This window comes from Pipra filicauda, unplaced genomic scaffold, assembly GCF_003945595.2.
Source record: "Pipra filicauda isolate LSUMZ 115617 unplaced genomic scaffold, ASM394559v2 scaffold50_size3627746_pilon, whole genome shotgun sequence".
Classification (NCBI taxonomy): Eukaryota; Metazoa; Chordata; class Aves; order Passeriformes; family Pipridae; genus Pipra; species Pipra filicauda.
This window is the reverse complement of record NW_024104654.1, coordinates 1,296,123-1,320,340: the sequence shown is the minus strand read 5'-3', so window position 1 is coordinate 1,320,340 and position 24,218 is coordinate 1,296,123. Positions and strand designations below refer to the sequence as shown.

General features: G+C 37.4%; 1 protein-coding gene across 4 annotated transcripts in view; it reads left to right on the top strand.

The window, feature by feature from the left end:
• Positions 1–1,942: 1,942 nt before the first annotated feature.
• FRY (FRY microtubule binding protein) overlaps positions 1,943–24,218 on the top strand; it is a 207,861-nt gene continuing 185,585 nt past the window's right edge. The window contains exons 1-2 of one of the 4 annotated variants that reach the window (XM_039386873.1): positions 1,943–2,119; positions 17,238–17,349. In XM_039386873.1, the coding sequence (XP_039242807.1) occupies positions 17,325–17,349 (25 nt within the window). In that variant the 5' untranslated portion in view covers positions 1,943–2,119; positions 17,238–17,324. Of the gene's footprint in view, positions 2,120–17,237; positions 17,350–19,056; positions 19,262–23,374; positions 23,474–24,218 lie in introns of those variants that run through there. The other 3 variants (XM_027728918.2, XM_027728913.2, XM_027728919.2) reach the window with 3 other exon arrangements.

The window sequence follows — 24,218 nt, the reverse complement described above, 5'->3', positions numbered from 1 at the left end:
CATAAGCAGACTTCTCAGCAGGGAGATGAAAAACTAGGGTGGTTTCAGGAACCGGTCAGATCTGCTGTCTGTCACTTCTCATTTTCCAAACCAAAAAGTATCTAAAAAAGTGGGGCCTTATCTTTAAAATGGTATAGATGCAAAAGGATACCCAAGTTTGCAAAAATTTTGAAGGAGCAGATCTGAGCCAGAACTGCTCAGTCTCTCTCAATGACTTTTGACTCATGCCACCGTTCAGTATTCTCTTAATGTTCACAAAACTGAACTCTTGCATAAACATGATAGAAGAGAATTACCCAGACTGAGAGTAGTGTTTCTTAAAGTGTGGACAGAAGTACTATTGTGTTTTTTATGGACATCAGCTGCAAAGGGCTATCCAGAAGGATAAAAGCACTGAAAAATGAGAAATCAAAATGTATAAGCCGTTTAATAATACATAAAAGTGGCAAGGGTAGTTCCTGTTGTCATGGGAAGGATAGGAAGAGGAGACAGGTTGTAAAACAACCCCTTAGGAGATAGAATACTACTGAGTATCATTTGCTAATATCAACTCTGTAGATCTTTTAATTATGTGCCCTATGAAACATTTCATGGAGCTGAACAAGTTAGGTTGGAGTTGGACTGTCCTGTTTGCTGCTGGGGATCTAGAGTATTCAGATTGAGATATACTGCTCAAGAGGCTACTCCGACAGCACTGTGGTTGTCCAGACAGGTTTTCTCTCTGTCCTTGGAGGTATTCAGCACTTTGGTTGGACAAGGCCCTGAACAACTTCATCTCATATTCAAGTTAGCAAGCAAGGCATTTTACTCATGTCACAGATCTATGTAGCATCATCACTCCTCGAGCTCACAGAGAACATTTCAAACTGTCCTCATAGTAACAAAATTCAAATTGAATTTGATAATTTGGTATTATGGGCCTCTGGTCATATCCATCATGGGACAGCACTCTCCCTCCAAAGTGTAGTACCCACATCTGCTGCCAGTGGTTTTAACACAGACATGGCAGTCTCAACTTCAAAGCCTTTGTGCAGGTTGGGATCTGCTCAAAATATTCAACTTCTTTTGTATCACCACCTTTTGGAAAGATATTAAAACCTAGGACACAGTGACAGTAACATGGCATCATATAATAAGCAAGTTGCTCAGAGGAGGAGAACCAGAGACAGCTTCAAGCTCCTTTACTACGATGACATGGGAATACAGGACATAAACTTGATACACAATAAGAACAGTCCTGCCATTCAAAAGCCATCTCACGTCTTTGGGATTTTTTGGACGGAGAAGATTTCAGCCCGTCTGGGTGTGGAAATGTTGCAATGCTAACTCTGTGCTGCTTCCATACAACATAAGAACAAATGTGCATAGCCTGTCTCAAAGAACAGCTATGGGTGAATAACTTCTGTTTCTGGGCCTGCAGCTGTTATTGGACTGAATTAAAAAACTGTCTGCCCCGTGACTGTATTAGTACTAAATAGAAATATATTTCTTCTTTTAATTGGGACCTTGCAGTTATACCCAAATTGTAAAAGTAGATTCCTGCTCTCAGCATGATTTTTTCTGTTGACACCCATTCTGTGTACTTCTACTTAAGGAATAATTCAGTTTTCATTGTTGCATATAGCTTCTGACCAAAAATCTGGGAAAAAAAAATACTCTAGTTCATATTGTCAATGAAAAGACAAGTTGTAATTAAAAAAATTAAGATTTATATATAATTTTTTCCCACTTGTTTTATGTCTCTTTCCAAGAGCATGAACTCCTGGTAAGAAACTATGCAGTAATTCTTTTAACAGCTTCTATTACAAACTGTTTGATAAATAAATACAAATTTTGACATGATGTTTTAAGACTTGGCTTTTGTTTAATATTTTGTTTAATTTGGGAGCAGTAATATATCATGTTGTCCAGGTGACTGAAGGTTGACTGTTATTTTTCCTAGGTAGTTGTGATGGCTCACAATGCAAAACAGTGATCTCCAGGAAACAAAGAAGATAGCATCCAGTCTGCTTGCAGTTAACGCATCTCTGTCTGAACTAGAAAACTATTTATGAAAATTACATTGCAAAATCAAAGTATTTAGAGAGATCACTACTGGAATCTGTTGCTTCAGGGAAAGGTAAGACTTTGAATTAATTATCTAGTCATTATAGATTTACAGATTTTTCTGTTAAGAATAATGATGAATTTTATGTAATAATGCATGTTTTTATTGAATAAGTGTGGCAACTGTTACCCTTTTTTTAGTAAATAGTTCGGTCTTTTGCATAGGTGAAAAATGTAAAACATGCAAATTGGTATTTGGAAGCTCATGTTTATGTAGTTTTTACTGAAAAGGATTGTGTGCGTGAATTTAAATATTTGGCAATGACAGGTTTTGGTTTCTTATGGTCTCACTTTAAATATTAATTGCAAAGCTATATTTAGGCCATCACATGTGATTTGAGATCGTGCACATACTTTACTATGAGTATTTATGGACTCTGTCTTAATGTTAGTGAAAGCTGGCAAACCATTACCAGAAGCTGAAGAAACGTGGGTTTTAGCTAATCTAATACAGTGCAAGTGTTTAGTTAAAGTCTTCCTTGGACTGCAATTCCTTACAGAAGAGAGTTGTCTATATTTGGTTTTGTAAATGCTGATACGTTGTTTGAAAACAGATGAAAAAACATTTTGCATGTGTACTAAGTTAAGTATCTAAAATAGCTTCAATTGCTACCGTGCATTTATATGTCAAGGAACCAGGGGAAAAATAGCAACCAGGGGAAAAATAGCAATGTGAGTACATCACTGTCCTCTTTAACAAAACAAAACATTTTTTTCCTACCAAAAAAAGGTTCAATGGGTTTTAACCAACCATTATTATTCTTTATTTAGTCCTTCTGCCATAAAAATAAGATTTCTTGTAGACAATTAAACAGGTACAGTGTAATTGACTGTAAGTCCCTCCAAATTATATTCTTAGCAGTGTTTCTCCTGTAGTACTGGCTTCCATAGTGCTCTCAATTCTACTCCACTGGGGAGTGACATATTTTCTTTTGCTTTTAAAGAGCAGTACTATAAAGGCTCTTAACGAGGTCACAGACTTTTCTGAGTAGTTTATTTTATTTTCTTTGTTGATCATTTAAATACAGATTTTTCTGTTTCAGCTTTTCTAAATTTTTCAGTGATGGTTTTCAGTACAGTGGGACAATTATTATTATACGATTTATTATTCGGTGTTTATTTTATTTTGGTATTTTTTACCCAAGACAGTGCAGATCAAAACAAGTAGAGGAAGTATTTATACTGTAGAGCACAATGATCTGTAAGTGTGTGATATATATTCTAGACCTGTGTGATCACTATGAAAATGGTGATTTTCATTGCCTAGAGATAAGCTGTTCTGTACACCAGAGATGTGTACCTTACAGCTGCCATGAAAAGGGCTCCATATGGCTGAGTCTGTAAGTTCAGTTTGAGTTAGGGCTCTAGGACACGTCTCCCTGGCAGCATGTGCAATTTCAACCCCGTGTACAGTTGGAACTTGCTGAAATTCCCATGTCAGTCACTGAAGGGTGTAAGGCAGACGTCTACCCTATGTAGAGCACTGCAGCCACGGGAGTCTACAGCACAATCTCTAGTGCTCTAGACACAAGATTGAGCATGTAGTGTTGCACCACATGAGCTGGGAGGGAATGCCTGATGACTCTGGTCTGGAAAAGTACAACTATATGTAGTAACAGCCTGTAAACTGGGAAATGTAGGAGCTGTTTCCTAGACTACCTTGCAACTGTAATTCTAGGACCTCCTACATCCTGGTTAAGCAAGCTCAGAAAATACTAGATCTGACCACTTCTGGGTTAGTTTACCTGTTTTACTGTGCCTTCAAGCAACTGATTATACTAACGTTTCTCCTTCAGAAGCAGTTTAAGAAGATACAATCTCTCAGCAGTTAAGCTAGTGGCTTCTGAGTGAAAACAGTATCTCATGATAGCAGTCTTCCCACTCCAGTGAATACAAATTTGGCATATTAGCAGGTGTCTTGTAAATGTCCTTGAACTCAGAGATGGAACTATGTGAATTTACAGGTATATTTGTGGGCATTTATTTTCTAATACCAAACCAAATTATATAATGAGCTATTGTGAAATCTCTTGTCTTTTACAGTTTAGAAAAGATCCCAGGGAACAGAGGGAATGATTTAGTTCCATTTCACTAGAGCAGTGTTGCTTTTTAATTACACTGGTGGCATGTCAGAATTAGCAGAACTGAAGTCTGATGAATGTATGACCTATTATCTTTTCATAGATCTCTCAGGTTTTGGAGGATGACATTGCTGGCATCAGTGAGAGAATGCTAGAGAGAGGGGAGATCATATCTCTTGCTACTCATAAACACAACTGTCTTATTTTCCCTTATTTATTTGAACACTTCACTGTAAATTTATACTATTTTATTTATTTGATCTGATGATGTTTTAATAGTATATTTGTCCAGCTGTAAATTGAACTCAATTACTTCTGCGCCTTTGGCTTTTAGAAGTAACAAATGAAAACTTCTATTTAGACCCAGCAAGGCATGTGACAAGCTATCTGGCAGTAATCTAGGAATGCAATTAAACATGTTTAATTATGCGTTTTATTTGCTAGGCTACGGTTTTAAAATTTAGCAAGGTGGAGACCTCACAGGACATAAAAATTCAACCATTTTATTTTATTTTAGTATTTTGACTTCATTTATCAGAGTTTGAGAAACTCTGTGGTTTCTTCACTTAGTTAATTGTGTAGCCTGTGTTACATAGGAAGTTCCTGATTTTTACTTAAGTTATGATAGCAAGTGTTGGTTTGAGTGTCAAAGAAAAGTGCAGATCCCAGCAGCTGTGGGTTCAGGAAGTTGTTTTCCATTTTAATCTCCCTTCTTGGGGAGCGTGGCTCTTGGAAGAGTCCAATTGTATATCTGCCTGAATTTTGTACATATGTACATGGATTATAGTACTTCACAAACTGCTGGATGAGATATTGATGCAGGAAAATAAATGAGAGCTATATGACCAAGAACTGAGATGGAACACAAGTATACCAGTAGTTAAAAAAAAAAAAAAAGAAAAAGAAAAAACCCCCAGAGAATGAGGCTAAAAATAGACTTGTTTTGTTATTTTTAGGAATTCCTGCTGATTGCATAGAAATCGCTGAACTTAAAGGTCATACTACCACTGCTCAGTAACTTTCAAGCATTCATTCATTTTAGTCTAGCACAGAGATCCAAATGAAGCTGACACTTGGAATTTGGGGGAGGCAATATAATTTTTTCCTAATTAAAAATATCAGTGTTCTAGCTTGAAATCTGTTCTGGGAAACAGATGCTGGGAAGCATCATTCATTGTGTTGCAGCCAACGGTATTAATATTGACTTGAATCAGGTAATAACATTTTAGGGCTGATAAGCATTATTTAATATTGCCTAAGAATGGATTTTGCTTTTCTTTTCATATTAAAGTACTGTAATAGTTCATGAAAGGAGTTATCAATATTAATTCCAGAAGAATTCCTAAGAATCTTTATAAGATATGTGAGTGCTTAAATAATTTGGTTTTAGCTTAACCTTTTTATTTCCTTAATAGAAGAAGAACAAATATAGAAGTGGGAGACCTGCATCAGGTATTAAAAAAAATATTTTTTTAAAAGTATGCCTAGCATGAAAGTTATCACAAAATAGGCAGCAATTCTTATTGCAACACCAAATACTTCAAAAATAAATCACAAGATGAACAACAAAATCACAGACCGTATCCCGTTATTTCCAAAGTAAATATTTTACCAAATAGGTTTTTGATACAAGGAAGAAGATGTGCAAGGAACAGGATGTGATACATATCCAGCACAACATTTTAAACACATTTTAAACATTCAGGCTTTTCCCTTGGTTATATTTAGATAAAGCTTAAATAGTTCCACTTAATGTTATTTTGCTTTGATTAAAACAGACAACATTTTAACCCATATAGGTGGCTCATTTGGAGGCTTTTTAAAGTATAAGCAATTTTTTCTTGTACATGTTCCTCTGTATAGCAGAATAAGGAAAAGGCTTTTATTCTCCGTTTTCCCCTATAGAGAGATGAGCTAAAAAGTCCTTTTGCTTTTAGTGCTGATGTGCTATTTTGGAATATGTGCTGACCTACTTTCTGTGTTTCCAGAAAGTGAGCTGAAAAATTTTAGCTTAGGTTGCAGACTGTGATTTATTTTTCAGTGTGTTTTTGTACATACTTTCACATAGATATGCGCGCACACACACACACACATTGGCTAATGTGGAGGTTGATGTACAGTAGCAAATCAAGATTGCCAATTTAGGTACAATTTCAACAGTAATAGCAGCCGAAATCTGCTGCTAGACACCTTCCTTTAGATGATTTGACAGGAAGATATTTCCAATCTAGTGGTGCCCTTATTTAGGGTTATGTCATAATATAGGAAGTTTTCAGTTCCCAACTTTGAATAAATTTGATACCTAAGTAGAAACATCAAAAATTGCTGTAAGAATTGCTGTAAGAATCTTGTTATTATATTTTTTCAGTTTCTTCAGCATTGTCTTAGACACCGGAAGATAAAGCCCCTTTGAATCTTTCACTTTGACTCTGTGCATCTCTTTATATAGCACTCTGACCATCAAAGAAAATTCAGCCCATTAGTTTACCATTCCCAATTAAAGTAATGATACATAAAGCTTGGGAATTGTATGAGCAAATTAGGAGAGAACAAATAATGAGAGATGAAGCCTGCTCCTGCCCTCTGCTTAGGGCAGAAAAAATTTATCAGTCTTGGCAAGTCTGCACTCACATCTGAGCTCTTCCCAGCAGAGCAGCTCTGCCTGGTGCAAGAAAATCCTTTTTAGTTTACTGTGCTTCACTCACGATTGCTGTAGTGTAGAAGGTCCTCTCATCTATCCTGTATGAGCATTCAAAGTGTAAGCATCTGTAACTGTCAATAAAAGTCTGCAGTTAAGGGGAAAAGACAGTTTCCCCTATTGTGGTACTAAACTGCTGTATCTGGTGCCTTGATATTTCCACTTAACAAAGAGGTATGAATAAGGGAAAGAGTTCAAAAAAGAGGCCTGTGGAATTTTTCGAGGTCCTTGTATCTAGCTTTTGTACTGTGAGTCCTCAAGAATTCATTTGTTTAAATTTATAGAACAGAATTTTGCAAGATGACTTGATCATCATCCACAAATTTCTGTATTTTAAAAGGCCATCTCTCAAAGCAAGGGATTTCTCAGCTTTATAAATAAAGGCACTTGAATGTTGAAACTGAACTAGCTCCGTCCAAACCCAAATTTTCTCACAAGAAGGGAATATTAACATGGAAATAGATGAGTTGTAGCATCTTCTACCAAAGAAAGAGGGATATTCCTATCATTGTGGAACAGGAACTCCCAAAAGCTAACTTTGTCTTTGCCACTATTCAGTATAGTTAGTGGAGAGGCAGAGAGTATTCCCAGCCCTGAATCAATGGCTCTCTCCACGGGCTGTAAAAGAGGTATTGGAGACTAGGCTCCCAAGCTGAAACTGGGCTTTGTTATTTAATTCCTGTGAGTCCCCAGTACTTTCCAAAAGCCTGTCTTTAGCTAGCAGGAAGATCTCTGCAGCTTCTGTATACAGTTGGTCAGATGACCCTCCCTTACACTAATCTCTTGGTTTTTATGTGCTCGTGCTGTATTCTTTCCCATGGAAGATGTGTCCTGCTTGTTAGACTTGAGAAACATATCTGGAAATCTCATTTCTGCTGAAGTTCGATCTGAACTGCACCCGTTTCTCCACATGCTTCCAATCTGTGTAGGAATGAAGGGGATTTCCTTAGGTCCCTTTGGGACCCACTACTAGTTTTTATCCTCCACAGAAATATTTCTTACATTTGCACACTATGCCAAAAGAGCTGTTTTCTTAATACTCTGCTTTTGGAGTCAAGACTTGGATAGATAGCCCCCAAATAATTTCCTCCACCTAAGAAAGACAGAAATTATGTGACCAGCAGTGTCAAGTGCCATGAGTAAGTCTGATCCTTGCTCTGGTACTTTTTCACTTCCATAGCTGTAACTCGTTCTCAGGTGCAGAGTCCCTTTATCAGCTAAATTTATACTGCTAACATGACAGTAGTGCTCAACTACAGAAAATGTAAGCAAACTGATTGAAGGACTTACCTTACTGATATATGTCTTCCTGAAAATAATTAGTTTCTATACTATTACCACTTTTTCTTGGATGTATGCGTAATTGCAGAAGTGTTCAACAACGTATTTGCCTGTTCTAGAGACTGGTAACAACTTGACTTCCCAGAGATAAGCCAGAACATAATATTCTATGCTATCACAGGCATTAATTCTTCAAATTCCTCTTGAAACTAATGCAAAATGTCAGGAAATTAGAGGTTATCCAAGCTATGTGAGGATACTGCAACAGGGCTGCACGGTCTTTTGTTTGAGTATCTTTGAATCTGGATTAATTTCAGGATTATCATCCTGAGTCCTCAAAGTCCTAATTAGCCTACATACAGTCCAGCTGAAAAATTTATTGCTCCTCAATATTTTGTCACTTATTCTAATTTTGGGGTTATAAAGCCTGGAGCTAAACTTGGAAGAAGCAGGAAGATGATACTGTTTCACATACCTCCTTTGACTGTGGAATGAAGTACTGGAAGAGTTCAGTGGGAGTCTCCCTAAGTTTTGGGTGCATTGCAGGATTTATCTCCCTTGGCAAGCTTTCTTCCTCGCTAACTAAGCTCTTAATTGACTTTCTGTGAAATAAATTCTCTGTTTCTGATGCTCTCTATAGAGATAACAGTAGAAGACATTAAGGAGTGGAAGGGTGTTTCCTTTTCTTGAGAAAGCTGAAATATGTCGATTAATGTTCACAGTCAGTGGGCAAACAGTTGTCTCAAAATATATACTTGCTACGGTGACTATTTTACACTAGGTTACTGCACCGTTTTATTTAACACTAACACTGTGTGTTTCTCAGTTGTTTTCATATGTGTTACTGCTCAGAATAAGGTTGTGTTGTCTTTTACCAGTTGCACAGCTGACACTCAGCAAAGTAACTCTCCTTTTCTGTTCTGTTGTTGCAGATTATCTTTATTTCTTATTTCCATTGTGTACAATAGTCTCTGTGTGTGTATATATGTATGCATGTATATGTATATATATATATATATATATTTGGTGTTTATCTGGAGAGCCTTGGGCCACTGCAGCACTTTCAGCAACACAACCCCTAAAGGGAGCATCTGTTAAGCACGACCTCTTTTGTCATTTTGCCTGTATTAGGGAGCTTGCAAAGGGGACACAATTACTCTCTTCTGCTAATACTGTTTTGAATGCATTTACTGTTGTTCTTGCAAATTAATTGTCAAATTAGTCTAAACTGTACTTAACTCATGCCAGCACGTGGTCACAAATAATCTCATTGGAATTTTTAAATGTTTTTCTAATTTGTTCTTGTTCTACTTGTGTTAATAGTAACTGTGTCCACTGAGATCCTAATCTGAATATTACTGGAAAATTGAATAATCAGTATACATATGTACTGTTTTATTAATCACATTAAATATCTATATATCTATGCAAAATGCACAGGCATGCTCCCTTAAATCTAACATTGTTGTATAGGCTATATAAATTGTGTCGTATTTATAGCAGTGTAATAGAACATGATGTTTTTCCAGTCCTGTGCAGGAACAATGTTTTGGGCATGATGTAGAAGCCATCTTGTCATGCAGGTGATGCTTTAAGAAGTTGGAGAAAAATAATCAGTAAAATTGGGAACTTTTGATGTCATTGGTTAAAAATGTAATGCTTTTTCACTAGTTAGGTTCTCATCTTCAAGAAACAAGGTGGACAAAGGAGTACCTTAAAATATCTCTGACTTCAAATAAGTCTATACTGTGTCTCTTATTCTTTCTTTTGTGTTTTGTGGGTTTTTCCCCTCTTTTTTATTCTTTAAGCACTTGGAATTTTTCACTTACCTTAAAGCTTGCTTTAGGAGTCATCCCTTGCTTGTCCTTGCCGAGCAGTGCTTGCTGTTATTTGAGGCAGCACCATGTCTCAGTTACTTACTGTTGGCAACTACTTCCTGTGGTTTGGAGACCTTGAGTTTCCTCACATCCTTTCCATTTGCTGATTTTTTTGACATTTGTACTGGTTGTCAACTTTTATCTCTGAGTATGGCAGGAGTAGGGGGGAGAAATTTACACGTTATATTCAGGTAACTGTTCCTTTCCTTGCTCTCTCTGTTTCCGTGACACTGCAAGAGGAGCTCCAGTCTGCTTCTAAATCCACATTTATGAACTTGTGTAGAGGAAGTTTGCCTAAGCCATTCTTATTTTGCCCAGGCAATGCTTTCCTTACTGCAGATGGGAAAGGGAGAGGGGGAGAAGAGAGGCATACAGAGAGAGGGAGTAAGTCTCTACACAGAAAAATGCTTCTATTATGAAAGAAGTATCCTACTGTATTGCAGTGTTAGATGCAATAAGTGGGCCTTATTAGTACTGTTCAAATACAAAATAAGTATGTATAATAAAAGTACAGTTCTTCCCCTGTACTCAGTGCTGGTGAGGCCACACCTGGAGTACTGTGTCCAGCTCTGGGCCCCTCAGTTCAGGAAGGATATTGAGGTGCTGGAACAGGTCCAGAGAAGAGCAGTGAGGCTGGTGAAGGGACTCGAGCACAAATCCTATGAGGAGAGGCTGAGGGAGCTGGGGTTGTTTAGTCTGGAGAAGAGGAGGCTCAGGGGAGACCTCATCACTCTCCACAACTCCCTGAAAGGAGGTTGTAGCCAGGTGTGGATTGGTCTCTTCTCTCAGGCAATCAGGACAGGAGGGCACAGTCTTAAACTGTGCCAGGGGAGGTTTAGGTTGGATATTAGGAAGCAAATATTTACAGAGAGAGTAATTGGACATTGGAATGGGCTGCCCAGGGAGGTGGTGAATTCACCATCCCTGGAGATTTTTAAAGTGAAACTGGATGTGGCACTCAGTGCCATGGTCTAGTAACCACGGTGGTGTTGGATCAAGAGTTGGACTTGATGATCTCTGAGGTCTTTTCCAACCTGGTTGATTCTATGATACAGAAGTTTGGTGTTGTACAATTAAATAAATCAGGCAAATCAGTTATGGAGTTTTTGTTTGTAACTGGAGATTTTAAAGATTATTTACGCATTCAGGCATTCAGAGTAGCTGGTAAGGATGTGTTCTGATGTTTCTAGAGCTTTGGCCTCAGATGGAATACCTTCATTTTCATATTGATTGCTCTTGCACTTGGAACAGTTTTATAGGTAGTTCTAAGGAAGCTGAAACACAGCCAGTGATATAGAGAGCAAATTGAATGTTTCACTGGTACTAGAGAGAGGATAAAATTAAGTCAAACTGTATATAAGTCTGTAAATCGCACTTCCCATGAAAGGGAATGTGCTTAAATCATGCCAGACAACTCACTTTAAATCCATTTCTGTGTGGCAGACATCAAGAATATGCATGTGGTTCTGATTCTCCTGGGAGTGTGACAGCTAGGAAGGAGGATATTTTGCAGATTGAGGGAGATGGAATGCATTTTCCATCTTAGACAAAAATTTAAGATGCTTTTGTAAAGACCACTTTTGTCTCTGGAGAAAACTGAAGGGTAGACTCACACCTTGCAGTTTGTGTGCTCCTTTGTTGCTTTAATAGATACCTTTATGATCACTAGATGAAACTGAGAGCACTAATTTGGAGAATCAGTTGAATAAACCTGGGTTATCTTTCACTATATGAAATTAATCTACATTTATTATATTGTTACTAAAACTCCAGAATTATGGTAGCTGAATGTGGCTCTTCTATTCAGTTCAACATGCTTTGTGTGAAAATGAAATGGGTTTTTGGGGAGAACATGGAGAAGCTGGAAAGCTACAGGCTCAGCATATAATCAAGCATATTCTGAGCTGATACTGAAAAGTAAAAACAATAAAAAATTCTATGCTCCAATTCCTTTAACAGTAGTTACCAGTACACTTTTTTCCTGAGAACACTATGATATAGGTATGACCTGAGTACATATATGAGATCCCTCTGTCTAGGAGTCAGGCAAAATATAGGTACTTTCATTTAGGTTGGAAAAGAGCTCTAAGATCGTCAAATCTAGCCATTAACCCAGCACTGTCAAGTCCACCACTCAGCCATGTCCCTCAGTGCCACATCTACATGTCTTTTAAATACCTTCTAGGATGCTGACTTCATCACTTCCCTGGACAGCCTGCTCCAATGCCTGACCACCCTTTTGGTGAAGAAATTTTTCTTAATACCCAATCTAAACCTCCCCTGGTGTGACTTGAGGCCATTTCCTCTCATTCTATCAGTTATTACCTGGGAAATGAGCCTGACCCCCACCTTGCTGCGACCTCCTTTCAGGCAGTTTTAGAGAGTGGTAAGGAGTGAAAAGGCCTCCTTTTCTCCAGGTTATATTTGTTTACATGAAAAACAAGCTATACCTGGCTGTTCTGACTACTACACTTCTGAAATGAGCAGATGTCACTGTTGAGGATCTAGGAAACAGTTTGCCCCAATATGAGGGTACAGATGAAATTTATACCAGTAGGAGCCTGGGCAGTAGTGCTTTCTGCTGTTCTAAACCCACTAGAGGCAGCACAAAATGGATTCTCCCCCATTTGACAAAGAAAGGTCATATTCTTCAGAGGCTCAAAATATTTAGTTTTTTTTTTAATCCCAAAACCACAAGCATTTTAGAGCTCCTGACGAGCATGGCATGTGGGATCATGACAGTCTTCATTCAGAAATTAAATGGTGCTGGAGAGAAGGCACTCTTGATCCCTAAGATTTGGGCACATAGATTTCACTCAGATGTGAACTGAAGTCAACACTGAATGATCTGAATCTCACCTTTAATTAGCAATAGATGATGCAAAATATGTTTCATTATGTTATGTGGATGTCGAAGTAGTGTCTAGATTGAGAACAGGAAACACCTATTAAAGAGTTAAATGCTGTTACTGTTTTCAAAGGCTGGTGATAGTTGTTACCTTCTCTTTGTATGGATAATGACATAACACTCAGCAAATACTAGCCCAGTGGTTTGAGATCGAACCCTTGCATCAGGTTGTAACCCACAATCTGTTAAGACTGAAGGCATGGATATTCAAGGAGGATGGGATGGAGTGACCCTGCATTAACTAGAGTGTGATGTTTTAGGAAGATGTGAAGGGTGGGAAAAGATACATCTTCACAAGGATCTAAGAGAACTATATAGCTGAATTTTCTCTCCTCCTCTCTTTTCTGTGTGGTACTTATTTCAGAGTGTTTTCTGATACACTGTTCCATGTTTTGGTTTTTTTGTTGTTTTTCTTTTTCTTGCAACATTAGAAAGACATGTGAAATCTAATTTAGGTCTGTCCCATTACATTGCAAAGGACAGGTGTACTGAAGGGTGAGATGAGTTTTGTCTGCCTTTCTTCTTTCCTCTTCATTAACAAAATTCATGTAACACAATCAATTCAGTCTTGGGCAAGGGACTATTTCTGCCACAGGGCAGCCTGCTCTATCTGTTTTGAATCTCATCCAGCACTGAATCAGTGCAACTTTGATAAGTTGGAATTTATAAAAGTCAATGTTATTAATAGACCACATAGATATTTGCTCATCCATAAAAATCAGAATTTTCATTACCCTTTAGTTTTCATGGCAAGGAAAGGAAGAAGGCTGGATTTCCTATATCTATGTGATCACCTTGGGCAGTGGCCTCACTTAACATTAAGTGTAGCATAAACTCTTTGTAATTTATGAAAAATTTCATTCATTGATCCTCTCTAAGAAATACATACAAGTTTCAAACATGATGAATTTTTTTCCTCTATATATTTAACACTTTTTACAGAAGCTGAAGTGCTGTTATTACCTCACACATATGCGCTAACAAAATTTAATTTATGTAGAATACTGAACACTTAAAAGTGGTTTAAAATAGAAAATTGTCTCTGAAATCTTTAACCTTAGTGTTTGTAGTTGCTAACAGTATTCACTTTCTACACAGAACACAATAGGAAAAACAGGAACATCTGCCGTGTTTATTCCAGACTAATACTACCTCTTACTAAGTAAAATTCCTGCGTAGCCCCAGGTCTTTCTCTAACCATTGTACCTAGAGCATAGGCTTAATGTCCCAGATTGCAGTGGAATAATATCAAGCATTACCATTGTGTAGATTCTGGCAAGTTCCACCCTCAGCCTGTGATCTTTGGAAGATGCCCAGCCACTGGGCTGCCACTCGGGTGCCGACAGCTCTGAGGCCATCTGTGAGGAGCCCTGTCAGCTGGCTGGGTTCCTGTGCTCTGCCTCTACACTCTACCCTGCCAGAAAATGCCTGTTCTCAGGGTTTGCGATGCTTTCCTGTTGGAGAAGGATCAGCTTTCAAGTTCTCATGAAAATAAGGCTGCGGCAGCTATCATGTAACGGGAACATTAGTGTGAAATAAAATTATTACAAATGGACATTAGAAAATGATTTTTTTTGCTTTTGAAATGCTGCGATATAAGTCAGCTTTCCTACTTAATATGGGAAGTGCACATTCTGGATCAAACAGTAAGGAACTAATATCTTAGAATCAGATTACAGCTTTTACCATATATTTTGTTTGTTGTTAGCAAGCAAGAATATGATTTCCATTTAAAGGTTCTTATCTTCTTTCAGCTGAAGGACAATGCAGCTGAAACACTTAGCCAAATCTCTTGTCAATATTCATCTGTTAAAATCAACATACCAACATAGAAAGTAACTCTGTAAAAGCTCTATCTTTTCTTGATGTTTTATCTGTTAGTGTTTGAGAGAGGTGAAGAATTGTCTGGGCTGAAAGTCTGTTTCTCTTTTCTGTGACTGCAATTCAATGTTAAGTTACCTATTGCAAATTAAAACTGTAAATGTAGTGCATGATATGACTAACATCTAATACTCTTATTTAGTTTCTCGAAGGTCAGGTGTAGTAGGAAACTAAGCCCTAATTGCACAATTCTACAAGCCAAGTGTTTGCTACAAGGGTAGAAATTAATGTGAACCTAATCTCTTTGCTGTCTTTAACAGGATGACCATGACTGGTTGTTTACTGACCTTTTTCTCTTATACTCACTTCTGAAAAATGATGCTTGACTAAGGAGAGGGTTTTTGGATGCTGAAGTTGGACCTAATCCAGACTCTTCTTATAACAGCATTAGGCTGGAAGAAATGGGATAATTCAAGCAGAGAACATGTCAGATGTTCACATCCTATGGATTAAGACAACCAGGTTATTCCAGAAAATTAAACAAATAATTTCTTATGTAACAGTTGGAGGATTTAAACAGCTGTATATTTTCCTCACTTTTTGATACCCAGTTTTCCTTTCTTGCATTGTTTAGCTTTTGTATTTGAGATGCAAAGCAAAAGAGGTTAGAGACTTCATGGCACAGATAACTTGGCAGATCTGTGACTGTTCTGATGTGTATAGGAAATGAGAGCTGGGTAGTAAGTCCTTACATTGAACAAAAGAACAGAATTGGCTTTCTAAATTGGTAAGTTCTGTTCAACAGTCTCCTGGGCAAGCAGGTACCCAAGAATATTCAACTTGATTGGTAACAACTTGATTTCTTTAAATATGTCTAAAACCTGTAAAACACAGACAAATTAATTAAGTAGCCTGAACATTGCCTTTGTAACCTTAGTTTTACAAATATTTTAACTAAGGGTAACCGGGCACAGTCACTAAAAGAAGCAATTCATATATCCCTGTCCTGGATGCTTACTCTTGTATTTTTGTCCTTTGTGGCAGCATGACTAAAAATGAATAAATAAACAAAAGGTAACCTAGGTTTCTGCCATAGTTTACTATGCAGCCTCACAAAGTGGATGGTAATGAACCAAGGACAGAAGCTCCATGGGACACAGGCAAGAAGGATGAGGCTTGATTTATTGAACCGTGCTGGCTTAAAATGTTAGTAAAGCTCGAACTTTCCTCTCCTGCCATTGCAGTTCCTCCAACTTATATGGCTAAGAGGCCATCTCCTCCCTTGGAGGTATTTACATACCACTTTATTCTGCTATGTACAGCATGGTGGGAAGGGCCATGAATTCATGTACACTGATACAGAAGTTACTTTACCAAACCATACAGGAATTCATTGTGGTGTTGGTTTTCTTCTTCCATAATACAGATTTTCTGAGCCAGCCTGCACAAGGTGACACATTGAGAACACTTTTTAGGAAACTTTTTCTGCTGTTGATAAGCACAAATATTTCTGCAGCTGAAAATGAGAACGGCAGCTCTAATGCGGTCATAATAACACTTGGCTTACTGCACATAAAATATAACAAGATTTGCTGCTGTATTATTAAACAAAAAGCTAATGATAATTTCCCCTATGAGAAAATTGGCTTTTTTATGACCTGGACCAGGCTGATTTTGTAACATCAACTCTGTGTTTCTGCAGTACAGACATCCAAACACAAATCAGTTATCAAACATCAGTTACTTTTAGCATTTATTTATCAAATTTTGATCGAAAGAATTCATAATAGAAACTGCAGACACTACAACTGAGTAGTCTGTTGGAGGCAAGGGGTATGATGTTCTGATTTAGCCTTTGACTGTAATGGATAAACCCAATGATTATTGTACTGACCTTTTAAAATTGTAAGAAAGTACTGAACTACACAGAACCTACCAGAGAAGCCTAAAGTCTTATGAACCTTTGCCAGCCTTAAAATTTAGCCAAATTATGATTCCTGTGCTTTGCTTTTCATACTTTGAGCACTTTCACGATTAGTTCTGAATGTAACACAAGGATTACTTTCTTGTAGTAATCTCTTCTGAAGGATCTTGTGTAAACCTTTGATGGGATAAATAATAGAGTTAGTCTACTAAAATGACACTTAGGCACCTCATTCTCAACAACTTTCAGACACCACCAGCACCCTCAGTTTCTGTTTTACCGCTGCATACTCCTTTGCTTTATCTGCTTAGGATTTTCAGTTTTCAGAACAAGTATTTATTTGCCTGTCTTGATTTCTAGTTCTGAATGAATTTTCAAGTGTGTGTTCCAGAGCAGATCCTGTAAAAGGCAATTAATTTAGTGATGAGATGTTTGGGGTCTTCATTTGTCTTCTGGATTTCCACCTGAAGGCCACTCGGGGGTAAACTGTTCTTAGATTTCTGTGTACTGTTGCTGGATCAGGGATTTGTGCTCTTGACAGGTTTTCCCCATCTGATAGAGTGTGACCACTATCTCATATTTGAGTGTCTCAGCGGCCATTTCTCCTACTGGAAATGTTCCACTTGGCATGAATATTCATTGGGCTGCAGAAGGTAAGATTGTGCAGCGATTGTATCACTCAGCTAGAATATGGGACAGTCTCTTTCAAGTCACTCTTCTAATGAATATTTAATTATTTATATGTGTTGGAGTACTTTCAGCAGGAAAAGTTAAGAGCTGTCTCCAGAATATCCTGTAGCTTGATGCTTAGGTCACTTATTGAAGATACTGAAATTTTATATAAAGCTTCTGTCAAATTTCAGTTTAAAGCTCCTCAAATGTCAATTCCTGCATTTGATATTTCTTATTTCTCAGTCTTCACACATGGTTCAGAGATATTTATTTGCTCAGATTTAAGCATTTTCTGTTGGTTTGAAAAGGTTTTTTTTTATCTATTTTGGTTTAGTTGTGTTATCACGAATGAAGTGAATATTTTTGTGTTGGTTCAGTCAAAGCTGAAAAAGCAAGTGGAGTTGGAAGAGAAGGAGAAGCAAGGAAAACTTCTTGGACCTTTTTTTTTTCTTGGGAGGGAGGAGTTATTAGCTGGGAAAAACAGAGGATGAGATCCACAGCTGCTATAGATTTGAAGGACTTGAACAAAGTGTTTTGGTCTCCAGTGATGAAGACCAGTGTCTAGAGGAATTTTTAAAATGTAACTGAGCAATTTAGACATATGATTCCCTTTGGTTATAACCTAATTCCCACCACCTAAACCTCCTTTGGAGTCCAGTAGAATTTTCAAAAGCTTATTTCCACATATAAACAGAGCTCATGATCTTTTGAATACTCGGTAAGATTAGAAATAATCATCATGGCTATGCTTCACGAATGAAGATTTGGGAAAGGCTCTATCCACATTTGTTACAAGCACGCTGGTGGCTAATGAGGCCTATATGAGATAATGTCTGATTGCAAAAGGCACAGCAGAAAGACTCCTTAGGTGGTACATTCTGCAAGACACGATTCTTTCTGCGTTGTCTTTTCTCCTCGAGAGTGATCCTGCGTGCGTTCTCAAAGGAAGCAGCAGCGTTATAGATGGTCACTTTGCTATCTAATGTTAAATATTTAATTTAATGTTCATTTAGTTTAAATCACTTTGGTTTAATTTATCAGCTTTTCTGAATTGAAGGTGTGATTTCTGAGTCCAGTGTATTTTAGACTGGATCCTTCCATTCATAATTTCAACTTTCAGCCAAATTCAATACAATTCTAAGAGGAGCAAGACAAAATCTAGCAGACTTTGCATCCTTCTGCATTTCTAACACAATAAAATACTTAAAAAGCTACACAGATATATATCAAGATATATAATTTCTCCCATTCCTTCCAAAAGGTTTAGCATCACCTGTTTAGCTTGCCAAGTTAACGAAGTATTAATGAACTGATCTGAGAAATGCTGTGGGTATAATATAAACCATACAACCCTAGACACTGCCTCATGTTAAACTGTAGTTCCCCCTTTGCTGAGATTGTGCTGCTGAGCTCAGGTTTGTTGAACTTCCTAATTACCTCAAAACTTTCAAACAAATTATTTCAGCCTGTCTCCTCCCTGTGCTATTTCACTGATGCAAGGAGGGGCGATGCAGTAACTCTACACCTGTCTCAGCACATGCCTATCCACCTGCTCAACTTCCCCAACAAGTAAGTTGAGCATGAGAACATCTGAGATTGCTCAGCTCTGTAACCACTAGTCCAAATACTTCTGGATCTCCAGGCTGCCTTTGCTTTCCTGGGCTGACTCTAACAGTTAGTGCTCTATAATGGCAGTTGATGACAGCAGCTTGTACTCCAGGACTAATAGTAAATTGAATTCCTATCAGACTCGTTATAAAACAACAAGACGGAGAAGCCTGCCACCAGACATCCTGCTAGAAAATGATTTTAAAGGAAAGTTTCAAAGAAATATTAGGAATATAGACCCTATACATCCAAGGCGTCCTAAGAAAAGACCGTCTATATTTTCAGGTAGGAAATGCTATTTTAATCGTTTGTTGATGCAATATATTTTAACCTTTTTGGTAATTGATTCCAGTCAGAACTTATTCTGGTTTAAAACCTAAGACAGTTTTCACAGATGGATTTAATCAAGTGCCCTTTCATGTTAAATTATGTCAGCCACTAGAGTTTAAGTGATGGAACCAAAAAGAGAGACTTCATATTTTTGATTTCACGTTGCTTGCTTGAGGAGTTTTTTTTAAATACTTTGCATTTAAAGAAAGCCAGTTGTTTCTCTAGAACTTTAAACTGCATTTTTCCTAACTCCCACTTAAAAACAGTATAAGAGTCTCTCTTGCTGCTCTAATACTTTCTCTCATTGCTTTTCTGGAGGAGAGTGGTTTGGAGATATGCAGACTTTTTCAGTCTAGCTGATTTATTTATTTTATTTTTTGTGGTAGCCAGAAATTAACATTACTAAATAGTCAAATGCGTGCTTTGAATTCCTGGTTTGCACTGGAGCCTGTAATGTCAGGAGTTAATAATTTAGTTTAACTCTCTAGTTGTTAAGAAGTAGGAACAAGGTGTAAGAGTGGATTTCAGTCAAGCTGATGGCAAGTCTGGAATATTTTGTTGTGTTTGGTTTTTTTATTATTTGAAATATGCCTAAAAATAGGCAACGGATTAGCATGAGGACAAAGGATTTGTTGGAAAACAATCAGGTCATCTGTACTAGGAGGACTTAAAAGGTTCTAGGGGGGGAAAAAATCAATATCAGCTCATCCCTACTGAAACTGAAGATGTGTTTCTGTGAGTGATCAGAGGAAATGAAATCCTTTATAGAAACAAAAATATACTGGTTTTTAAATTTAGATTTCTTCTTTTCCAGACAAAAATTAGGATTTTCACATTTCCAAGGGGAAATAGTGCAATCGTACAGATCTTTGAAGAGCTGGGAAGTATATAAAAAAGTGTTATTGATTATTTAAATATTAATTTTATATTCCTTACTGACAGCTAAACTTACATGGGTACCTTTTCAAGAGCTGAAACGCTGGTGAAGGAATATGAATACAATGTTAAAAGAGAACACAGGCCAGCACTGTTTGTGTGGGATTTAGAACCTCTATTGTACCTTTATTAAGGTTGTTGAAATAGTTCAACTCCTTAGGAAATAGAGTTTTTCTCTTCCTTCCTATTTTACTTCCCAACTTAAAAAATGCAAAAAACCTTATCAGATCTTATGTCATGTGACTCAGATATGCCCAAGGCTCCTGGGCTTCCCAGTGTCTGAACAAGTTCCTCCTAAGGTGATGTGGTCTGTTGGTGACTGTCAAAGCACGTTATTTTGGACAGGATAAACCCTCTGTATCTTATCTGCCTCTGTAGCTTGTCTGTATCTCAGTTGCTGCCTTTTATCTTTGAACTACTTTTTCTGCTCCTTAATTACTTCTGTGTTTGGGTTTTTTGATTTTTTTTTCCCCTCCTGTAACTTTTTGCTTTTTTTCCTGTACATCAACATTTTTTTTAGAAAAAACGTATTAAATATTAGCCTTTTGTGTGATCTCCAACACCTGTACTCTGTTGTGTCCAGCCAGATGTCTCCTTTATTCTGTGATTTTTTTTTTAATGCAGTTCTTCTTTCTTCTCTCTTTCCACCCTCCCAAATTACCACATTAGCAGTAATACTCCATTATTTGTGCTGTGTCAGATATAAGCACTTTCATGTAGTTTGTGTGTCTGGAACACAGCCATTATGCTTACAAAATCCAAGGCAGATGTATTACTGTACACTCAAGAACACTTAAAGGTAATGCAAATTGCTTCCTATAAGCAATTGATGGAGCATGATGGAAAGATGGGTATAGTCTTTCATTTGGTAGGTCAGCATGGGAGAAGCTTTACTTGATTTGCTTTTGAAAACAGGTTAACAAAGTAAGCCTGAAGTCCTCTAAACCGTTGTCTTTCATGCTGTAAATGAATGTTAGAATGGAAACAGAGCTGTATCATAGAATCAGAGTGTGAGTTGGAAGGGACCTCTAAAATCCATATACTCCAACCACCCTACTGTGGGCAAGGACATGTTCCGCTATGTTAGGTTGCTCAAAGCCCTATCCAACCTGATCTTGAGCACTTGAGATAGTTAGATAGATAGTTAGATAGATAGATAGATAGATACATAGATAGACAGACAGACAGACAGATAGTAAATAGAAGTATAGACAGACTTTGTCTGCAGTCTTTTGCATCAGTGATGAAGCCCTCTGAAGAATATGGTAATTCTTACTTCCTTGTTTCAGCCTAGTTGTCTCTTAATAGAAATATTTTAAATCTTTATCGTTTTGTCTACTCTACATTCTTCTAATCCCCGTATCTCTGCTAAGTCTTTTATATCACCATTAACCTGTCTCGTGTTTAGGACATGGTTGCAATTTAGTCTGAAGTCATGCACCTCATGTTTTCTTTCCTTTTATTCTGTCCTAAAGAGCTTAACTAATAATATAGTGAATAGTGACACATCAAGGCATCTATGTGCAAGGATATATGTCAGTTCATACATTGGGACTTTTGTTTCAGACTTGGTGCAGCCTTGGGAAGGCATCTTGCATGCCATAGGCTTGTTTTACAACTTTTTCTTAACTGTGATAGTTAGAAGCTCACTCTTTAGAAATGAAAGCAGCAATGTGAGAAACATGACACATCTGTCTGTCCTGCTGTCATGAAATCAGTCATTCACATATGCCTAGGCAGGACTAATCAGAGAATGGTATCCCTGGGGATACCATACATGTCAGTGTTCACTCCCACATGGCAAGGGGAGGACAGAAACTATGACTGAATGGAGAAACCATGCCATTGCCAAAGGAATATGCTGCACAGATATACCTTTTTCTTCTTCCACAAAGCACTTAATTTCTTTTTGTTCTTTAAATTTGAAATGTTTAGATCTGTTGCATGCTTCAAGGCTTGGTTAATTTCAACTGCTGATATCCAAGTCTTAGTTTTTACTATTTCATGGTTATCTTTAAAAAGAAAAAAAACCAACACAGGCACAAGGGAGAAATCAACATTATAGGGCCATTTATTGTCAGTGGAGAGATTCATCATCTTAATTAGTGGAGTTTATACGTATCTGCTGACATGCCTTCAGCTCAGCATACTATCGTAGCCATGACTGAACTTTACCCTGGCAGGACCATGCAAAAGTGAACAGTGTCTTTTCTTAACCTGAGTAATCTCCATGATAAACCTCTTTAATGAGAAAAGAAAGAATTGTATAAAGACAGAGTGGGCAATGAAGGCGTCTTAGGAGACCATGTCTTGAGAGAGCTACCTAGGAAAGGTAAATTGAACTAACTGAAGGGGCACAAAATTAAAATGCATTAGCTAAACATCATTAAATGTCTACGCTAACATGTTCAAAAGCACAAAAGAAAATTAGTCTGTATTTATTAATTTTAATTTAGGGAAGTGTAGGGTGAGTTTTTACTCCTATTTCTTTTTGGAAGGCTGCTGATGTTGTTTTTTGAGTTTCTTCTTTATGCATAGCAAAGACATGAGATTTTGCCTGGGAATGTTAATTTTCTGTAGAAAATAGAATAAACAATACAGAAATTGAAAAGGTCAAAATATAATGTTTAAGTTTTAGTTGGAAGCCATTCATATTGTGAATTGGGGATGTTTGTTTAAGTACCACTGAAAATCCAATTCCAGTACTATTATTAGTGTCTTGTAGGTTTTTTTTTCTTCTCCTGCATCATTTTCGTATGCAGGTAGTCTGTATCATTGTTGAATAATGCTTGTTCACTGATGTGTCAGTTTTTAAGAACAGAAGGTGAGAAAAATACTTTGGTTTTTCTGCTTCTCCGAGGACCAGGCACACCTCCATTTCACAGCGGTATGCCTGTGCCTCAGCTGTTGTCTTCCCAGCCAAAATAAGTTCTGTGTATTCTGTGGGACAAAATGTTATCTCTACTTTTGTAAAAGCAGTGTGGTGTTGCTATAAACTAATGTAATAAGGGTCAGTGGTTAACAGTACTTTACACAGCTACTCAAAGTAAGAATGTAGGTTGCTAGTCTGATTTTACAACAGAATAGCTAGTATTCTGTAACAAATTCACTGCCTTTTTTTTTTCCCCCCAGTGAACATATTATCGCAGTTAGAAGTCTTGAGATACTCTCTCAAAGCATTTCTGGAGTTCAGACCAGCGTACAGTCTAGCAAAGTCACTTTCTAAAATAAGTAAGTTGATTTGACACTATATTTGCATGTAAATTATAATGATGAAAATAGTAAAGGAAAGAAGGGGGTTGTATGTAAAAAACCCACTCAAAAGTTGTTCAACAGTGATGTGAATAAACTATTTAATGTTTCGTGAATCATGGAGATAAAACAGCCAGTATGTATGACTTATTTTTTTCTTTTGACTGGTCATGTTAATTGAGAAAGACTTGCCAAAATCTAATTACTTTTAATAAGGATGCTTAAAATTATGGGTACGGTATGTGTCTTGATTTATAATTATCTGTGTTCAGTATTTTAATTTGGTGAAGATTTGAATATCCTACCTCCTCTCTGAATAAATTGTACTGCGTGATAATAATGCATGCTTGCAATCTGCATATGATAATTGCTGTTCACTTATGGTACCCCTAGTGGCACCTTGCACAGTTTGGAGACATTTGGGAGATTGGCCTGTGATGGTGCTGCATTTTACAAGTATGATCGAGCAGAAGGGGAGGCAAAACTGGCTTGTCCAAAAGTTCCTTCTCTTTCCTTTCTGACTTGAAAAAATTGGCTTGGTTTCCCTTTAATACTGCTACCAAGACCTTCTGCTGATTGAAAATGCAGGGGGAGGGAGGTGTAGCATTTTTTTATTTGCTGTTCATATTGCAAACTGAGGTTGGTTCTGTATGCTACTGATTTTTATTGAGCCTTTTGTTAAGATATGTCATTAGTACATTGCTGATTGGGTATGTATTCACCC